The sequence below is a fragment of the Cricetulus griseus genome, chromosome 3 (genome assembly GCF_003668045.3).
Source record: "Cricetulus griseus strain 17A/GY chromosome 3, alternate assembly CriGri-PICRH-1.0, whole genome shotgun sequence".
Taxonomy (NCBI): domain Eukaryota; kingdom Metazoa; phylum Chordata; class Mammalia; order Rodentia; family Cricetidae; genus Cricetulus; species Cricetulus griseus.
In genome coordinates, this window is record NC_048596.1 from 79,879,824 (window position 1) to 79,899,436 (window position 19,613).

The 19,613-nt window shown below is 45.6% G+C and overlaps 1 protein-coding gene across 9 annotated transcripts in view; it reads right to left on the reverse strand.

The window, feature by feature from the left end:
- Vwa3a (von Willebrand factor A domain containing 3A) overlaps positions 1-19,613 on the reverse strand; it is a 133,467-nt gene that overhangs the window by 30,401 nt on the left and 83,453 nt on the right. For all 9 annotated transcript variants that reach the window (XM_035442252.1, XM_035442251.1, XM_035442258.1 and 6 more), the window contains 8 exons: positions 16,129-16,253; positions 15,947-16,024; positions 12,467-12,521; positions 7,651-7,746; positions 6,802-6,908; positions 3,393-3,518; positions 2,636-2,744; positions 2,343-2,408 (listed from right to left, as the gene is read on the reverse strand). In XM_035442252.1, coding sequence (XP_035298143.1) covers positions 2,343-2,408; positions 2,636-2,744; positions 3,393-3,518; positions 6,802-6,908; positions 7,651-7,746; positions 12,467-12,521; positions 15,947-16,024; positions 16,129-16,253 — 762 coding nt within the window. The remainder of the gene's footprint in view (positions 1-2,342; positions 2,409-2,635; positions 2,745-3,392; positions 3,519-6,801; positions 6,909-7,650; positions 7,747-12,466; positions 12,522-15,946; positions 16,025-16,128; positions 16,254-19,613) is intronic.

A 19,613-nucleotide genomic window follows, 5' to 3' on the forward strand; every position in this document is an offset into this window, starting at 1 on the left:
TAGCAAGACTGTCTTTCAAAAAACTACAAAGAGCTGGGTCTAGTGGTATATCCCTGCAATTGTAGCAGTCAGAAGTCAGAAACCAGAAGATGGCTATGAGTTTGAGGTTAGTCTGGGCTACAGTGTGAGACTGTGTCTTTCAAAATTTTGTTTTATTTTATGTGTATAGGTGTTTTGCCTGCATGTATATCTGTGCATCACATGTGTGCCTGGTGCTGTTGGTGGTCAGAACAGGGCATCAGATCCTCTGGAGCTGAAGATACTGACAGTGATGAGCCACCTTTGGGTGCTGGGAATCGTACCCAGGTCCTCTGGAAAAGCAGTCAGTGCTCTTAACCACTGAGCCATGTCTTTAGTTTCAGATCTTGTCTTAAAAAACAAACATAACAAAAAACAACCAATAAAAACACAACACAAAACAACAACAACAAAGACAAATGAACAAAAACAAAAAGCACATCATCAACAACTAAAATCAAACCTGGAATTATCATGGGACCCAGCAGTTTTACTTTAACCCCGCACAAGATCCCTTGTGTCCTGTACTGCTTTCACAGCAGCACCGTTCACAGCAGCCAAAACGCCAAAAATCCAACATCCACCAACAGATGAAGGGATAAACAAAATGTCACTCCATCTAGACAACGGAATGCCACCTATCCATAAAAGTGAAGTATCACAGTGGCTACAACATGCCATGCTAAGCGAGAGAAGTTGGATACAGAAGGTATATGCTTCCATTTAGGTGAAATGCTCTCAGCAGGTAAGTCCGCAGAGATGGAAAGCAGTTGAGGACTGCCAGAGAGTGGGGTAGGATAGAGTGACTAGGGAATGCTCATGGGTGCTGGCTTCCTGTTTTTGTTTTAATTACATCTATTCTCTCTCTCTCTCTCTCTCTCTCTCTCTCTCTCTCTCTCTCTCTGTGTGTGTGTGTGTGTGTGTGTGTGTGTGTGTGTGTGTGTGTGTGTGTGTGTGCGCGCGCGAGCACAGATATAAGAGGATACCATAGCTAATGTGTGGAGGTCAGTGTGGGACTTAGTTCTTTCCTTCTACTATGTAGGTCCTGGGAGATAGAATTCAGGTCATCAGGCTTGTTGGCAAGTACCTTGTAAAAGCAGTAATGAGCTATCTCAATGGTCTTTCTCTTTCTTCATGTTCCTTTGAGTCCAGGTCTCATGTAGCTCAGGCTGGCCTGAAGCTCTCAATATAGCCAAGGAACTCCTGATTTTCTTGTTGGTATTGTAGGAGCCAGATTTTAAGATCTTACCCCCCCTGCCCTGCCCCCGCCCACACACACCTCTCAGATCTCTATTTAGTCCTGCCTGTACTAGAGCAGGCTGGCCTTGAACTCACAGAGATACTCCCGCCTCTGCCTCTGAGTGAGTGCTGGGATTAAAGGCATGCCCATAGCTTTTTCTTCAATCTGCTGTTTTCATTCATTTCCTTTTTCTTGTCCCTATAGTCTGTGGCATCTATAATCAGAGTTGGGACAGTGAACTAGCAAACTGGGCTGTTGCCTGACTTTCATTACTCAACATGAGAAGCTAGACTTTGTGACACTTAAGCAAGGCTAGGAGATCTGGGAGACAATTTGTGAGGGGCAAACATTCCTTTACTTGGTGCCCCGGGTGGCTGCTGGCAGGCATGGCTGTTGACTGATGGTTACATTCCTTTTGTTTTGTTTTGAGACAGGGTCTCACTGTGTAGCTGGCCTAGAACTTGAGATCTTCCTAATTCCATTCAACTACAACAGTATAGCCAGTATGAAGTCCCCCCACCACCACTGTGCTGACACATTCCAGGCAGAATCTTCAATCAGCCAGATGCAGCTGCCCAGATTGAACAGTGTGTTAACTGTTACCTCCTTTGATGGTGCTTAGCTGTTAACTGGGACAAGGATATCAGTGAATGGATTGAAAGGAGTGAGCACCCCTTCTGCCCTTCTGTGAGTCTCTCCCAATAGTAGTTGCTTATTTAGGAAAGAAATTTGGAGCCACTGTTTCAGCCTGGAGGCTCTGTGGGAGTTGAAACAAGCTAGGGCTGTGTTCATATTTGTAGAAAGTAATGGAGGATTCTGCTGAACAGGCTTAGAAATGTCTCAAGATTCACAAGTGTGTGACTAGCTCATCCAACAAGTTACCAGCAACTTATGACTTTAGCTTGTCCCCGTGCTTCCCACATTTTCACTGTCATGTGACCTTACCTGTTCAGACTCACTGAGCATGGAAAGCAAGCATGATGAGGAGGGGAAAGCAAGCATATGGCATAGTATGTCCTGGCCAGATTCCCCGGGCACAGTCCTGGGACAGGTGGTAGATACAGCTGGTCTTCAGAAGGCTTACCTCTGATTCTGGGCTGTAGCAATGGTAGTAACCCCCAAGGGCATCTGTGAGGTTCTTCAGAACAACCTGGGGGATAGTGACAGAGTCAGCTCTGGCAAAGCCACACCGATATTCTAACAGACCCTTCCTTGTCTGAGCTTTCAGACCCTCCACACTTCCTGTTTGTCAATGGGACAAGCAGGTGCAAGAGAGGTGTGTGCTTGGGGGCCCTGCTCAGGCACTGTCTCCAAGTCCAGACTAGTTCCCTATTGCCAAGTGTACAAGGGAAGCTCTGGAAAAGTTCAGATACTCACAGAGGGTACGTGATCATCACATTTGTAGGTGATGACATGAATGAACAGGTCCCGTCCTACGGTGGATTGCTGGATGTAGTCAGACAGGAATTCAGAAGGCTGATCTGGACTGGGGAGCAGATGGAAGAGGAGGCATGGGTACTCCTACTGAAACTATGCTTTGATATCCCAGGTAAAAATGGTAATTCCCAGGAAACATCTCATTGTGTGTATATTTATATGTACGTGTGTTCCTGTATGTGATTGTACATGCACGCATGTGTGCATGTGGAGGCCAGAAGTCCATATGTGTCTTCCATCATCACTCTCTACATCACTGTTATTTTTGAGCTAGGGTCTCTCACTGAACCTGGAACTCACCAACTGGCTAGTCTGGCTGGTCAGGAAGCACCAGTTGCTCCTGTAGCTGCCTCCCCAGCACTAACATTACAGGCTTACAGTGCTTTTTTACATGGGTGCTGAGGATCTGAACTTAGGTCCTCATGCTCAGGAGCACTTTACTGAGCCACCTTCCCACCCCCACTACTCATTCTTAACTCATCACCTGTGTCCTAGGTCACCTGGGTAAGAAACAGGGTGAACAGCAGCCCTAGCCAGCCCTGGCTGCCCAGCCCCACGTATACATGGGTAGCTTATGAACAGAATTATTTTCTCGAGTGTGTGTGAAGCCTCATGCTTGGTGATGCTTTTTCTCAGACACTGCTTGGGTCACCAACCTCCTTCATATGTTATCTGCTTAGTAAGCAAGAGGGCCTACCAGTTTCTTAGTACAGCCACCACGGAGTTCAGCTCTTTTTGAGCCAAGGCTCTCTTCAAGGCTTGTAGCAGATTGCTGCTTCCCTCAGGCTGCAGTTTCTGTACCCAGAGCTTGAGTTCCTGGAGGCTGGAAGCAGACAGCAACCTAACTATAGTCATGTGCAGCTTAATGACCTGGTTCTCCAAGTGAAGGGACACCATGCCACTCGAGCACATGGCTCTGGCAGGCCTTGCCCTTCTCCCCAATTCCCTCTGCCAGTATGAAAAATGTTAGATTACAGTCCTGAAGCTAGCCCCCAAGGTCCATTCTTGTATTTGACCACTTACTCCTAAGGCTAACTACCAGGGTCCAGCTATCAAAGTATTGAAGTCCAGCAATCAAAAGTCCCCTTTGGCTTACCTAATTAACATGCCCAATTAAATCTAAACACCTCATCCTAACAGGGGTTTTCCCATTTTACCTTTATAACTCGCCATTTTTTTATGGGCCACATCAGTTTCCTCTCTATTCAAAGGCAGTCATTTGTCCATCTGAGGGAAATATCCATTCACTCTTCCCTTGCGCCCTTTCTCTCCTCTCTCTTGTTCCCTTCCCCTTCACCACTTCCTCTATCTCCTGTCTTTGTCCCTTATCCCTACCCTCTGTACCGCTGGGGCAAATAAATCTCCTTTGTGTTAAGAACTAGGTCTTGGGAATCCTGGGCCAATGTTTTTCCTTTCATCAAGATTGCCTTGGTTTTGGCACTAGCCTTTGAGGCTTCATGCTTGGATAATAGCCCAGGACACATTCTAAAAATGTCTCTGGGTGATTTTGGCATTGTGTGACATCACTGAATGTACTTATACAAACCTAGATGGCATAACCTACCACATACCTGAGCTGTATGGGATATGTATATGGTACAGCCTATTCCTTCTAGTGTTGTGACTCACTGGATGACAGGAGATTGAAGCAAGCACCAGGGAAAATAAGACAATCAAGATGAAGTGAGTAGAAGATGAGAGTGCCAATGGGTCCTGTTGTGGACTAGCATCTTTAACAATGTTAGGATGTGTTGCTTTTGTTTATGCTGCATTTGTTTAGCTATGTAAAGATGTGCTTCTTTTTACCTTGGCTTCCTAAGGCACCTGATGGGTCTAATAAAAAGCTGAAAATCCATTAGCTAGGAGAGGAGGGATAGGCGGGGCTGGTGGGCAGAGAGAAAAGGGGGCCAGCCAGACACTAAATGCAGGAAAGCAGGATGGACAGCATGTAGATGAGGGAAAAGAGCCTCAGGGCAGCACGTAGATGAATAGAAATGGGTTAATTTAAGTTTAAAAAGCTAGCTAGAAACAAGTCTACGCTAAGGCCAAACATTAGTAAGTCTCTGTGTCATGATTTGGGGGCTGGAGGCCCGAGAAAGCCTGCTACATACTGTTTTAGAGTAAACCTTTGTTACAAATAGAAAGGGTACTCTCTGAAACATTAACCAAAAGCAGGGGCTAGGGGCTAAGGATGTAGCTGTTAGGAGAGGTTTTGCCTATCATACATGAGACCCTGGCACGTATTACATATTGTATCAGGGTTGGCTGGCAGGAAGCACAGCAGCTCTGACAAGATAGGAGATGTTTAGCTCTGTTATCTTTGGTTTTTATTTTTATTGTAGACATCTATCTATCTATCTATCTATCTATCTATCTATCTATCATCCATCTATCCATCCCTTTTTGGCCTAGAACTTTCTAAGTAGACCGACTGGCCTCAAATTCACAGAGATCCACCTGCCTCTGTCTCCTGAGTACTGGGATAAAAGTATGCACCACCACACCCAGCTCCATTGTAATTTTAGGGGACCACATTAGATCTGTTGTTGACCAAAACACCCTTTTTGCAGGTGACTCTTCGGGACTCTTAACAGTTGCCAGGCCCAGACAAATCTTGGCTCATAATTCTTGAGGTGGACACCTTTATTTACATTTTACAGATGAGGAAACTTGGGTTTGGAGTTAAAACATGCCTGATGTGGTACAACAAACCTTGGTCAGACCTGGATCTCAAAAAAATCCTGACTCTGGAACCCCAGTTCTTGGCAGCTCTGCTACTTGAGCCCCTGGAACTGACTCTTGACACCCTATATAGCTCTTTTGGGAGACAGAGGTTAGCATCATAGGGTCAATGAAAGACATTGTCATCATGGACAACAAATTTCTACTTCCTGGCAAAGACAGACATTCTTGTGTATCTCCTTTCCAAATCCCTCCAAATCCCCCACTAGCCTGTCCAACTAGAGGGCATCTATGCAATGGAATAGTATGTAGCAACTACCAGTGAGGTGAGTCTATATACAGTGATAGGAAATAAGAGCAAAACTGGGTGAAAAGCCACAGAACAGACCAGGGTTATGAGCTTCTGCTTATGCTGTGTGCTTGTTGTGGTTTGTGCTGTTTGCTTGTTGTTGTATTAGGAATAGAGCCTAGGCCAATGCTCTAACACAAAGCCCTATGTCCTTTGACCTCCTTTTACTCTCAATTTTTATTTTGAGGCAGGGGTCTAACTAAGTTGCCAGGCTGGCAACTCTAGCTCAGGCTGACTTTAAACTTGTGATTCTTTTGCCTTAGCATCTTGATTAGCTGGGCACACAGGCATGCCCCACCAGGACCAGCTGTCTTGCTTCTGCCTAAACCAGATGGGACATGGATGCATGTGTGCAGCCCGTCTGTGGAGACAGATATAAAAGGTATCATTGGGTGTTAAGAGTAGAAATGGCAGTAGAAAAGAGATTCATTCACTGTTATTTATCCATGCAGATTGTTTGGGTTATTTAAAGCATGCATGTATTATTTTCATGATAATAAAACTATCATTTCTAGTTTGTTGCATAAAAGTGGTGTTTGGGGCTGGGGATGTAGCTCAGGAGTGAAACACTTGGCCAGCATGCTCAAGATCCTGGATCCATCTCCAGATAATCAAAATAAAAGTAATAAACTGTTTAAAAAGCCAGCAAGCTGTCTTGTAGTGGTCTTATCGTCTTTTTGGTAAGAGCTTGTGGAGGTAAAATCTTTCCAACTCTTGCCTATATTTCTGCTGTTGTATTCATTGCTGTATGCTTCCTTATCTGTTGTGGTTTTGGAGTTTGCATCTTAATCATTCAGTGAAGTGTTAGGGACAGAGCTCAATGGGTAGTGTTTGCCCAGCATGTATAAAGCCATGATTTCCATCCCCAGCATCTCATAAACCAGGTGCACACTTACGACCCCAGCACTCAGGAGGTGGAAGCAGGAAGATCAGAAGTTCAAGGCCATACTTAGCTGCATAGCAAGCTTGATGCCAGCCTGGGCCACACTAGATCCTAATTCAAACAAACACAAATGTAAACATTCCATTGAACCAGAACAAGTGAACATCTGGTGGAGACCTGGCAGCCACTCACGTGGAGGTATTGACTTCCACAGGATCTGGCCAGAGGGGTTGGGCAGTGACACCAAAGGACAGGACATACATCTTTTCCTTGAGGCTCAGCTGGTCATCAATGAGACTCTGTGGATAAGAGGGACACAAGTGACTCACCCAGCCAGGGTTCTACGGAACCTGGCTACACGGCTACACCCTCCACTATAGGCTGTCCTCATGGGTGAGGAGTTGCACTGTGCCGAATGAGGATGGCTGTCCCACATGGAGCCTCTCAAGGCTCTGCTCAGTCTTCATAAAATATAAGCTGTTGCTACTGTGATTGGTGCCTATCTCAAACTATAAACATTTCCATGGAGACGTCCATATTGTCCTCCTCACTTGCGTTACAAAGGGGTAGCCAGCTCCCATAGCCTGGCAGGTGTGGAGGTAGCTGGGATTTGACTCCACCTTTCTGTTTTGGAAAGTCTAAAGAAACCAGAGTAGCTTTACCATCTGGAAAAGGCCAGGAGCCCAGTGCTGTGCTGTACCATCCTGCAATTATCCTCAAACAGATGACTGAGGAAGGAAAAGACTCCAGTCCACATCCTGTCTTGAGGGAACCTGAGCTTTTGCAGGGATGGGGTATCTAGCTGGGAGGTTCTACAGTGGGGAGAATACTAGAAGTTCACACTGTAAGTGAAAATGAGTCTGTGGTGAGGTTTTACCCAACTCCACACATTTCTTCCCCTGGAGGTGCTAATTGAGTGAGAACTGTTCTTTGTGAATGGCCCTGTTTTGCATTTGCTATCAACAAAATGAGTTTGTACAGCAGGCAGGGGAGGGTGTAGAAGTGGAGGCTGGGGAGGTATACCCCATGCAGGAGACTTACTGTGAGGTCATTTTGGAATTCTTTCTGAGGGCCACTGCTGACCTGGGACACATCTATGAGGAGTCCCACTCTTGCTCCCTTGATGATGCCAAATGCCTAAAACCAAATAGGAAATGTGTAAACAGCCCAGCCCTGCACTTCTGAAGCAGAAGTGTGAACATCCCTCTCACTGCAAGAGAAAGAGGTAAAACAAGACCTGAGGTCCTTCTGGACTTGGGTTCCAGGTGCTGTCTGCTCTTGGGTGGTGGCAGCCTACTCTTTCCAAGAGCCTCTTCCTGAAGCTACTGACCAGCCTCATACAATAACAAGCATTTTTACATCATCCTCATACAATAACACACAGTTACACCAGGCTCATACAATAACATGCATTGTTACAGAAAACTTACGGGAAAGCATGCTTTGGTGGATGTGATGATGCCTGATGTCTAATGCTATCAGGTTATTTTACCTAATTCCTTTCTGTCCCTATTTACGCGTTGTCTTCTCAGTCAAAGACAGATTCTTGAAGCTCAACAGCAGCTATAGTACTTCTATGAGCTTCTAGTTATGCTTCTAACAGTGGCTACTCCCCCCATGTCAATGCTGTTAAGATTCCACATGTGTGTTTACGCCACAGTGAGAGCATCCGTGGGAACTAGAGCTCTTACTCACACGAACTCATAATCCTTCAGGGCAGAAGGACTTAGTAGAGGCCTTATTCCCCATTAGTTCACTCTTCTGTCAAAGATGAAGGCACGACATTTTCTGTCATTCCTCCAACATTCCTTTCCTGCCCTTCCTCAGCAAGTGATTTTTCCTCCAATTTTACTCATAAAATGGAAACCAATTGTAGAGAACTTAAAAAAATACACAGAGAAACCATCTTGGAAAAAAATTGCCAAAATAACAAAACAAAAACAAAAAACTGGGGGACTGGAGAGATGGTTCAGTGATTAAGAGCACTGACTGCTCTCCCAGAACTCACAGGGCAGCTCACAATTGTCTGTAATTCCAGTTCCAGGGACCTGAAACCCATGGAAAAATACTAATGCACATAAAAAACTGTGGAAAAACACTTTCCTGGGTTTGGGGTGCTTACTGTACAGGCATGAGGACCTACCTTTGTCTGTAACCCCAGCACCCACATAAAAGCTGAGCAATAAGGCACAAGTCTTGTAACCCCAGAGGCTGGGAGGTCAGAGACAGGAGGATCCTGGGGACTCACTGGATAGTCAGTGTATCCTAAATGGTGAACTGCAGGTTTAATGAAAGATTCCTGACATGAACCACTGGAGTCCTCGCATGTTAGCTTGGGTGTGTGCATCCATACACACACATGCACATGCATACATACCATACACACGCTCCCGAAGAAGAGAGCCAGTGGGAGGGGCAGGAGGGTGAGGGCCCTGGGTATGAGTCTCAGCAAAGCTGAATGGTAGACATATGAAGGAAAGTGTCATAATGAAACTCATCATTTTGGACAATGGCCATACAATAAAAACAAAATCTTCCCCTGAAGAATCTACCAACATGCTACCTGTTTGCGGAATAGTGCACCTAGCACTACTGCCCCATGCTTTAAGCCAACCCTGTGACTCAGTTATTGGATTTTCTTTGGTCAAATAGGGACTTTGGTCCTGCCACTGGCCCTTCTCCTAGTTCAACACTCCTGCGTATGTCTATATAATCTCCATCACCATAGGAGCAGGCTAGACTCTACTTCCAATTTGAGATATACATCCTTATCTTCCACGTCTCTGTGACTCAAGTTCAGTTCTCAGCTCCTTCTTATGAAGCCACACTTGTGAAGCAGATTAGTGACCTCCATCTTACTGAACTCAAGATCAAATCTACATTCACAACTCCCTTCCACTCTGAGTAGCCAATGGCACAGTCTAGCGATGATACAATCTGCCAGCATATGCCATTTAGTCCCTTGTTAGACAGACCCTCTTCTCTGTGGTATTCTGGGAACCTGCTACATGAGTATCACCTAAGCATCACCATCTTCCTGCTCAGGAGAGATGCAGAATCTCACCTGTCATAATTTCAGTATTTGAGAGGCTGAGGCAGGAAAGTTGTTGTGAGCTCAAGGGTAGCCTGGGATACAGAGTGAGACTATCTTTACCCTTCCTCAAAAGGCAGACACTGTGTCCTGCCCTGGAGGCTGCCTACAAAGTGTTTCCCCAAAGGCTCGTTGTGTTCAGGCTTGGTTCCCAGGTGACAGATCCAATGACCATGAGCTCTCTGCCCTAATCTAAGACAGATCCTTAACTTGGGGTTATTATGGGGTTAATATTGGGGTTATTATTGGAGGAAAGTTTTGAAGGTGGAGCCCTACTTAAAGGAACATGGTCACTAGAACATATCCTTGGGGTTTATATTTTGTCCCATACCCCTTCCTCTCTCCTTTCTCTTCTTTTTCCTCTTCCTCCTCCTTTGCTCCTTCCCCTCAGCTGCCTTGAGGTAATCTGTGATCTGTCATATATTCCCTTCCATGGTGTTCTGCTTCATCATAGCTTAAGCAATGGACTTAAAGTTAACAATGGACTAAGACCTCTGAACCCGTAAACCAAAGCCAATCGTGCCTCCTTTATTTTCCCCAAGTATTTTTGTCACGGTGCTAAAAACTAACATTGATTTTTTTAAAAAAAATTTATTCATTTATTTTATATATGAGCACTCTATCTGCATGTACACCTGTATGCCAGAAGAAGGCATTAAACCCCATTGTAGATGGCTGTGAGCCACCAAGTGGTTGCTGGGAATTGAACTCAGGTCCTCTGAAAGAGCAGCCAGTGCTCTTAACCATGGAGCCATCTCTCCAGCCCTAAACACTGGTTTTTAAGTTGGTGTGCTGGCTGTTTTTTATGTCAACTTGACACAGCTAGAGTCTTCCGAGATGAGGTAACCTCAACTGAGAAAATGTCTCCATAAGATCTGGCTGTAGGAAAGCCTGTAGGGCAGTTTTTAAAATAAGTGATGGATGTGGAAGAACCCAGCTCACTATGGGCAGTACCACTCCTGGGCTGTACCAGTCAGGGCAAACCATGAGGAGCAATCCAGAAAGCAGCACCCTCCATGGCTCTGCATCAGCTCCTGCCTCCAGGTCCCTGCCCTGACTCCCTTTTCATGATGGACTATGAGGAGAAAGGCTTTAGTCACAGCAATGCACCATCCACTCTCAACCTGATCTACATCAGGGCTTTTGGCGTGGTAGATGTTTGAGGCTGGATGGTTCTCTGTTGTGGGAAGTTGACCTGAACAGAGTGTTTAATAGTGCCCTGGATGTTTCTAAACAACCTCCACATCACTAGCTGTGACAACCAAAAATACCTTCAGGTCTTGTCAAATGGCCTGTGAGGCAAAGCCACCATTAAACATACATCAGTTGAAAACCATGTTCCATACCCATTCCATTTTCAAATAGCGAAGACTGCCTTGTGCTTGCTAGACAAGCAGTCTACCACTAAGCTAAATCCCCAACCCCTAAACTCATGAGTCTCATGTTTCTCATCTGAATGCCTGTAGGTACCCAGGGCTAGCACCAAGATCTCTCTTGGGCCTTCAGCCATGTGCCAATGACCACTGCTCTTCCACTTTATTTGGATGTTTGGTGAAAGTCTCTTACTTCTTAGGTCCCAGACAAGGCCTCCTGGTTTCCCCCCAAACTTGTTCCTCCCTTAGCCTTTCACAGTTCAGTGAATTGCTTTCAGCATTGGCCAAGGCACCCACAAATCCTGCCTGCTCCACTATTTCCTTATCTATTTCATCCAGTGTGTGGCAGCACCTAACTCTAAGTCACCATGGTTCTCACCTAGCTCGTCCTGTGTTTCTGTGTACTCAACTGTGCACCCAGACAGAAGCCAGGCTGGCCCTTTGAAATGTGTCTTCCTGACCAGCCTCATCTCCGGTCTCCACGTCACTTCTTCTATTTTGACACACTGCTCTGCTCCTTGCTTCGGGAACATGCCAGAGGTTTGGGTTCTTTGTGCTTGCTGATTTTTCTGCCTGGTACATTCTCTACTTTCTGGATCACTGGTCTGTTCCAGTGTCCCTTCCTCAGGGTAATTTCCCTGACCATCCTATGCAAAGAATCCTCTTTCCAACACATTCATAACCTCCCACTTGCTTTGTTTTTACGTATGGAACTGTTGCCAGCTGGCCTTGAGTATGACTTGTGATCTTCTTTCTTCACTGTCCTCCTCCATGAAGGAGCTCCAGGAAGGCCAGGTCTGGTGTTTATATCCTTCATTCTAGAATGGTACCTGGTATTTATCTCATAAATATTCATTGTATTCATATTTCACCCTGATATTGATTTATAAATATTCATGATGTTTATGATTCAAATGAAGGCTGAGTCTCCCCATGGCATTGCCAGCCCTCCTGGAACCATAAGTTAAAACTTGGAGCTCCATCTCTTGCTTTTAAAATGTAAATGGGGTGATGGTGGTGGAGAGATAGATCAACTATTAAGAACATTGGCTACTCTTTCAGAGGACCTGGGTTTCATTTCTGGCGCCTACATGGTGGCTAACAATGGTCAATAGCTCCAGTTCCAGGGGACCTGATGCCCTCTTCTGGCCCCAGTGTTAGGATTATAGGTGTGTACCGTCATGCCAAACTGGGGTTTTTAATTTTAAGGTCTTGGAGACTTTAAGAGCTTAGTAACAAGAACACAGTGTGTCTATGGCTTTCATGTGTGTGGGTTAGGATGTCTGTTTTAGTGGAAGCAACTTTAGTTGGAATGCCATCATCTTTAAGGGAAAGGGCTCTAACAAAGCAGCCAGGTTGAGGACAGCAGAAAGAGCCACATGTTTGCCATTACCTTCTTGCTATTCTCTGTGAGCCACTGCATCCTCTGCTGATAGAGCTTGATAGTGCTGTGGAGACACCAGAGAGAATCATCACCAAGCTGTCACTTACACACAGGCCAAGGTTCATCACCAAGTGTCACTTATACACAGGGGAAGGTGGCTAGGACTTTACACATTTTGGCTATCTAATTTTTTTTTGTTTTGGTTTTTCCAGACAGGGTTTCTCTGTATAGCTTTGGAGCCTATCCTGACACTCGCTCTGTAGACCAGGCTGGCCTTGAACTCAAGAGATCCGCCTGCCTCTGCCTCCCTAGTACTGGGAGTAAAGGTGTGTGCCACCATCGCCTGGCAGTTATCTAAATTTTTAATTAAAAACCTTCTCTTTTATTTTATTTTTGAGACAGTGTTTCATTGTGTAGCCCTGGCTGGCCTAGAATTTGCTATGTAGATCAGGGTGGCCTCAAACTCACAGAGTTCTGTCTGCCTCTGCCTTCCTATTGCTAGAATAAAGGTGTGTGCCACCATGCCTGGCCTTTTCTACATTTTGAGGCAGAATCTCACTCCATAGGCCAGCTTAGTCTCAGACTCTCTCTTTTACTGTTTTTTTTTTTTTAAATTTAGACATTAATTACTTTGTGTGTGCTTGTGTGTATGCATGCTGGAGGAAGGGAGAGGAGGAAGAGGAGGAGGGAGAGTGTGTGTGTTCCGGTTCAAGTTAGTAGGAGTCAGCAGCTCCCACCATCACCTTCTGGAGTCCAGAAAGTCAGCTCAGCTCCCCAGGCCTGTGCAGCAGCCTTTACTCATGAAGCCATCTCACCACCCTGGCCTCAGACTCTGACTTTTCGCTTCAGCCTCCCCACTCTGGAATTAGAGGCATGAACTACCTGGTTGACTGAGGTTTTAATTTTTAAGGCCTTGTGGAGAGTGTAAGGCAAACAAACATAGCTGAGAGAGAGCTAAAGGTATGTGTTTCCCAGGGCATCAGGCTGGGGGTCAGGGGTGGAGGCTGTAGGGGGATCTGGGCTTGGCTGCAGCTCTCCTATAGAGTAAGAGAAGGTACCGATGACTTGGGATGAACTGCCAGGGCCAAAGGATGGGGGCAGTGTTCTCAAGAGGAAGGTGGGGAGGGGGCAAGCCTGCTCTTACTGAGATTTGAGTCTTTTGAAAATTTATTTATTTTGTATTTTTTGGTGTTTTCCCTGGATATATCCACACCATGTGTATGTCTGGTGCCCATGGAAGACAGAAATGGAAGATAGTATCAGCTCTCCTGGAACTGAGGTTATGGATGGATGGCTATGAGCATTCATGAGATTGCTGGGAATCAAACTCAGGTCCTCTGCAAGGGCAACAAGTGCTTCTCCTAGCCACTGAGCCCTCTCTCTGGTCTCAAAGCTATGAATCTTCACAGAAGAAACTGTTCCAAGTCTTTTGGGGACTGAACACGAAGCTGTGCATTGGCAGGGTAGCAGCCATCTCTTGGATTGATTAATAAAAACATCAGTTTCTAAAAAGTTGCCAAGAGAATGTATTGACCATTGTGCCTATAGCAAAGCAAAACTCCCTTGATGGGGTGGACACTAGCAGGTGACAGGTGCTCATGGGAAGGCCTTAGTCACTTGAATTTTGCTGAGTTGCCTCACTGGGAGAAAAGAGCATGGGAAGGCTGAAGGTTGGTGGATATAAATTCATATATAGAGTAGCAGGTTGGAGTCATGATGGAGACATTATTGTGAATATATGGCAAAGACACAGCCTCATACTGAGACATGCTTGTGTTAGAGAACTTGCTTTGTCATTTACAGACTGTGTGACCTTTGGAAGGTGCAGTATCCTTGCTGAGCTCCAGAAGTTTCATCATCTTCTATGTAAAGACAACCACAGACTGTGTCCAAACCAGTGTGCCAAATGCCTGATGAGTTAAGCAGATTTGACTGCTCCTTAAGGGTGTTGGATACGTACCTTTCTCTGTCAGGATGGTGACTGGTATATTACCCATGCTCCAGTGGGTGGACATAAAGGCAGAACTAATTGGACTTAGTGACATATCAAAAGGAACAGAAGGAGGAGCTGATGAAAACTGTGACAGGAAGTTGGGAGGGGGTGTTTGGGGAAGGATCTGGGAGGAAATGAAGGTTAGATATGATCATATTTAATTGCATACATGTATTAAACTATCAAAGAACAAATAAAAGTGAAATATTGGATTTATAATTCAAAACAACAGAGCCAAATATTATAGAACTCTTCATATGTGCAGGGACATGTTCTATAGGCCAATAACTTGGGAGGCTGAGGCAGGAGGACCTCAAGTTGAGGGCCAGTCTGAGCTACATAGACCCTGCCACAAATGAATGAATGAATTAACTGAACACCATGTAGTTATTTAAAACCTTTAAAACATTCTGCTCCCAAAGACTTTCTATAAAATTTGCAGTTAAAGCTTTTTGATAAATCCCATTAATCAGTTGCTGTATAAATGATTGTTGAGCAACTGACTTTTGGTTAACTGGTTTGGCTTTTGGTAATTAGTTTGAGAGTAACTAATGTTTTGGGCAGTTATAAAGATGAAATAAGATCTTGTAGACAGCCCTTATCATAGTTTCTGGCACATTAACATGCTAGCTTTTAATTATCATCATAACCTTTTGGGAAACCTTAGGCAGCAGTAATTATAGACCACAGATAGCTACAGCTGGGATGGAATTTTTTTCTTTTCTTTTCTTCTTCTTCTTCTTCTTCTTCTTCTTCTTCTTCTTCTTCTTCTTCTTCTTCTTCTTCTTCTTCTTCTTCTTCTTCTTCTTCTTTTAGACAGCCCTGGTCATCCTGGAACTCACTCTGAAGACCAGGCTGTCCTTGAATTCACAGAGATCCATCTGCCTCTGTCTCCTGAGTGCTGGGGTTAAAAGCGTGCACCACTACTGCCCAGCATGGGATGGAATCTTAAGACTATCCTGTGTACTCATTATGGGAAGGTAGGTGTATGTGTGTGTGTGTATGTGCGTGCATGCGTGTGTGCATGCTACTTGTGCTATCAAGGTTGGTTTGAGTGGGGCTGGGGAAATGGCTCATCAGTTATAAGCACTTGGTGATCTTGTAGAGGATCCAGGTTCAATTCCCAGCACCCACATAGCAGAGCTCACATCATCTGTGGCTCCAGTTCCAGAGCATTCAAAACCCTCTTCTGGACTTAGTCGATACCAGGTACATATGAGTGCACTAACATACACGTAGACAAGACACCCACACACATAAAAATAATTAATTTTGGAGTCGGTACACGCCTGTTTAACACACATCTGGGAGAACTCTCAGCTGTTAACCAACAGATGAAGCTGGGACAGCTAAGGTATTCAATTCATTTGAAGGTACCAGGGAGGTGACAACCTAGTCCAATGCACTGAAATTGCTGATTGGTCCCAGTCATGTGCAGGCTACAAGGTCTCAGCGGCCTTGGGCTCAGGGGTGCTAGAGGACACTGGGAAACTTACTCAGAAAGCCTGGATTCAAAGTGGCAGATGGTCTGGGTGGAGAAACGCACTTTGGGCATGGCATTGTCATGCTCCTCCCTGAAAGAGAAAAGCTTTATTTGGGGTTTTTCAGGCTCAGGGCTGAGTGTGCCACTGTAGCCATGGGTAGCTTGGGAGGAAGAGTGGAAGGATTTCAGACTTACAGATCAACTATGCGCTGGCTTATCAAGTCAGCCAAGGTGAGTTTCTTGAACTTTAAACTGTGAGTTGAAAGCCAGTCTTCAGAGTCTTCTGAGGCTGAGGCCTGAGTCTCACTTCCCTGCAGCTTCTACAAGGCAGAAGCCAGGAAAAGTCAGACAGGAAATAGCAGGAAGCGAGGACATGGACAAGGGTGCTCTTGGTTCCCTTCCTACAGATACCTAAGGGCTTTGAACTCTGAGAGACCCTATCTCAAGGTATTCTAAAAATTCTCCCTGTAAACTGGGAACGGTGGTACATACCAGTGATCATAGCACTTGCTGAGGGTATGGGGGGGTGTTGATCTGAAGTTCAAAGCTAGCTTGGGTTACGAGCAAGATCATATCTCAAAACACCAACAACACAACAACACAGCCAACCCCCTCCAGAGAGAGTGTGTCAATATGAGGCTGGTTACCCTGGAAACGCCATCGGCACATCAGGCTCCAAATGCGGCTCACCATAGGAGTGAATAGACAAACACAATGACCAGGCATCATGATAGTAAAATCACAACTTCTGCAAAAATTGGCCCAGAATGGCTGGGATTTGGTCTATGACTGTTAGCTTCCCATGTTTTTGTGCCCCTACTTCCAATCCAGAACCATCTGGAGAAAGTAAAGTATGCTTCCTGAACCAACCATGTAAGATACCTACTTCTGTGGAGCCTTCCTCCAGCTCCCCCAAGCTGAGAGCTTATAAACTGAGGTACTGGAGGGAGCCCTTTCTTCCATCTGAAGTTTTCTATTTCCCATCCTGTTGGTGAGTTGATGGCAAACACAAGTCACGAACGAGGTCTGCCTCCCTTGTAGTGAGAGAGGTTTGGATAAATTTCTGGTTTGGGTTGGTCTTGCTTATTTCCACCATTGTGCACTCTAGATCTCTGTTGTGGCCCAGCATGTCTCAGTCCCAAACCACAGAAGCCGTGAGGTTTGGCCTGACTGGGGGAGTGTGGACTTGGAAATTCCTAGCAACCCCATGGCGATAAGGACCAGACACAAGCATCTTGTCATCTTTGGAGAACTCTCAGTCTCATGCTGCAGACTGGAGTCTCCCCTTTATTCCAGCATTTTTCTGGTTGCTTTCTAACCGTCCTTTGGTGACAGCTGATACTATTCTCCCAAACTTCTCCCTAGACCCTCTAAGCAGATACCTCCAAACTATCTATCCTCACTAGACCTCTAGACCTTGCCCTCCGCCCTGGTGCAGGCCTATTCAAATGCCTAGTTCTGTAGAGATGCAAAACTAGGGGACTTTCTCCACTAAGGCTATGCCATTGAACAGCAAATCAGCTAGCATCTGCAATACAATGCAGACCAGAGCTCCTGTATACTGGAACTGGAGGTTTGGACCCCGAGAAATTCGCTAATGGAATTGTTCTCGGCTCCCGACAGGTCTCTTCAAGTAAGTTCTATCCCCTAGCATTCTAAGAGACCCTTAACAAACACTAATTGGTCAATCAGAGACTGGGGCATTCTAGCTCCAACCCAGAGACCAGAACCAGAGCAGTGAATGGGTGGGTGTTTTAGAAGAACAAGTTTTTATTCATCACAGGACTCAATCATCAAATGCATGATGATATCTTGTGCCTAGAGACATCTGTGTCATTCAGCACTAAGCTCAGGGTGTTTGTGTGTGGAGAGGGGGTCCTGGTAGTGGACCTGGAGCCCCATGACAGGCCCTTGGCACTGACGATGCTTTCCAGAGCTAGCGTGTAGATAGCCTTGACTTAAGACTGAATCTGCCTTCCCTCATTTATCTCTTCTGGGGTATCTCTGTGTCATTGTCTTGAACTGGCCCCATCTTTGGTGTTCAGGCTATGGTGTAAGTAAGGATATTCTTGTCATCTCACAGCTTTTAGTCTAGTGTGGACAGATGGACAATGAATAAGAAATGAAATCAGTATGCAGGAGTGTCAGAAAGGAACATTTCTAATAAGAAGTCAGTGGGAGAAGTGGCTAGAAAATGACTAGGGTGGTTTAGGGGAGTGCCTGGCTGAGTATCAGTCAGACAAGGCCTCTGAGCCAGGCATTGAAGGCTAAGAAGTAGCCGGCCCTGAATTCAGCAAGGGAGGTACATTCCAAGTGGAGTCATGGAGGTATGGGTAGGCTGGAGAATGTGAAGATGAGAGGTAGCCAAGTGTTAGAGGGTAGCTGTGGTTTGAGTGATTATGGTTACCATAGGCTTATATGTTTGAATGCTTAGTCCCTAGTTGGTGAACTGTTTAGGAAGGAGTGGGAGGTGTGGCCTTGTTGAAGGAGTTATGTTACTGAAGGGACCAGCTCCCCATTTCGGCAGCCATAACAACCGAACACGTGCTTGTCTGACCTTGTCTTAGTCACTAAGGTCAGATGCCTGACCCTTTCGGCAGCCATGACAGTAACACATGCTTTTCTGACCTTGCCTTGGTCACTAGAGGTTAGGTGCCTGCCTCGTGGCAAGGAACCAATCAGAAGTTAGCTGGTGGTGGTATGCTTTACGGCTCTGAGTTTGCTTTATGGACAAGTGCACACCAATGATGCACAGAGCATAGCAACCACCCTGGGAGGGCCTATGGGCCATAACAACCAGTTGGCCAATCAACACAGGGCAAACCCTCCAAGCCTGGAGGCACACCAATCCTGAGCCTGTGTGTACCCCTACACACTCCCCTTACACTGCCCTACAAGATCTCTATGCAGCCCCTTCGAGCTGTCTTTGCTAGACATCCACTATGGCGGGTGGGTGAAAGACCCGAGCTAACATGGGGTTAGATCGTTAAACAACAATAAAGCCTTGTGCAGTTTGCAGCAAGCTTTTGAATCTGCCTGGTGATTGGGGTGACCAAGGTCCTGGGCTGAGACCCTGGAGGCCTGAGTTTTCTGAGGGTCTAACATTACTAAGGGTGGGCTTTGAGGTTCCAAAAGCCCAAGCCACACTAGTTGACTCTCTGCCTTGTGGTAGTTTGTCTCTGTCTCTGACATAAGCTCTCAGTTACTGTTCCAGCACCACGACTGCCTGTCTACTGTCATGCTACCTACCATGAGGGTCATGGACCCTCAAAAACAAGCCCACAATTAAATGCTTTCTTTTCTAAGTAGCTCTGGTCATGGTGCTTTGTCACAGCACTAGAAAAGTAGCTAAGATAGCGGTAAATAAGAAGTGACTTGATAAAGTACAGACTGTGCCAGGACAAGCTGCATAAGAGTGCAGGATTAGCAAGAACTTCCCATGTAACAGCTCTTGTCTATGTGCTAAGAAGGGTCTCGGAAATCAATGGAGTTAGACATAATTCACTTCACCCCATCTCAGGTAAAAGGCTGAGAAGCTCTTGTTAACTAAGGGTCTGGAATCCAGCTCAGTCCCACTAAGAAACACAGCGATACTGATACAGATACACACACACCCCACACACAGAGAGACACTGATACATATGCACACATGTACACATACACTATACAGAGATACACAC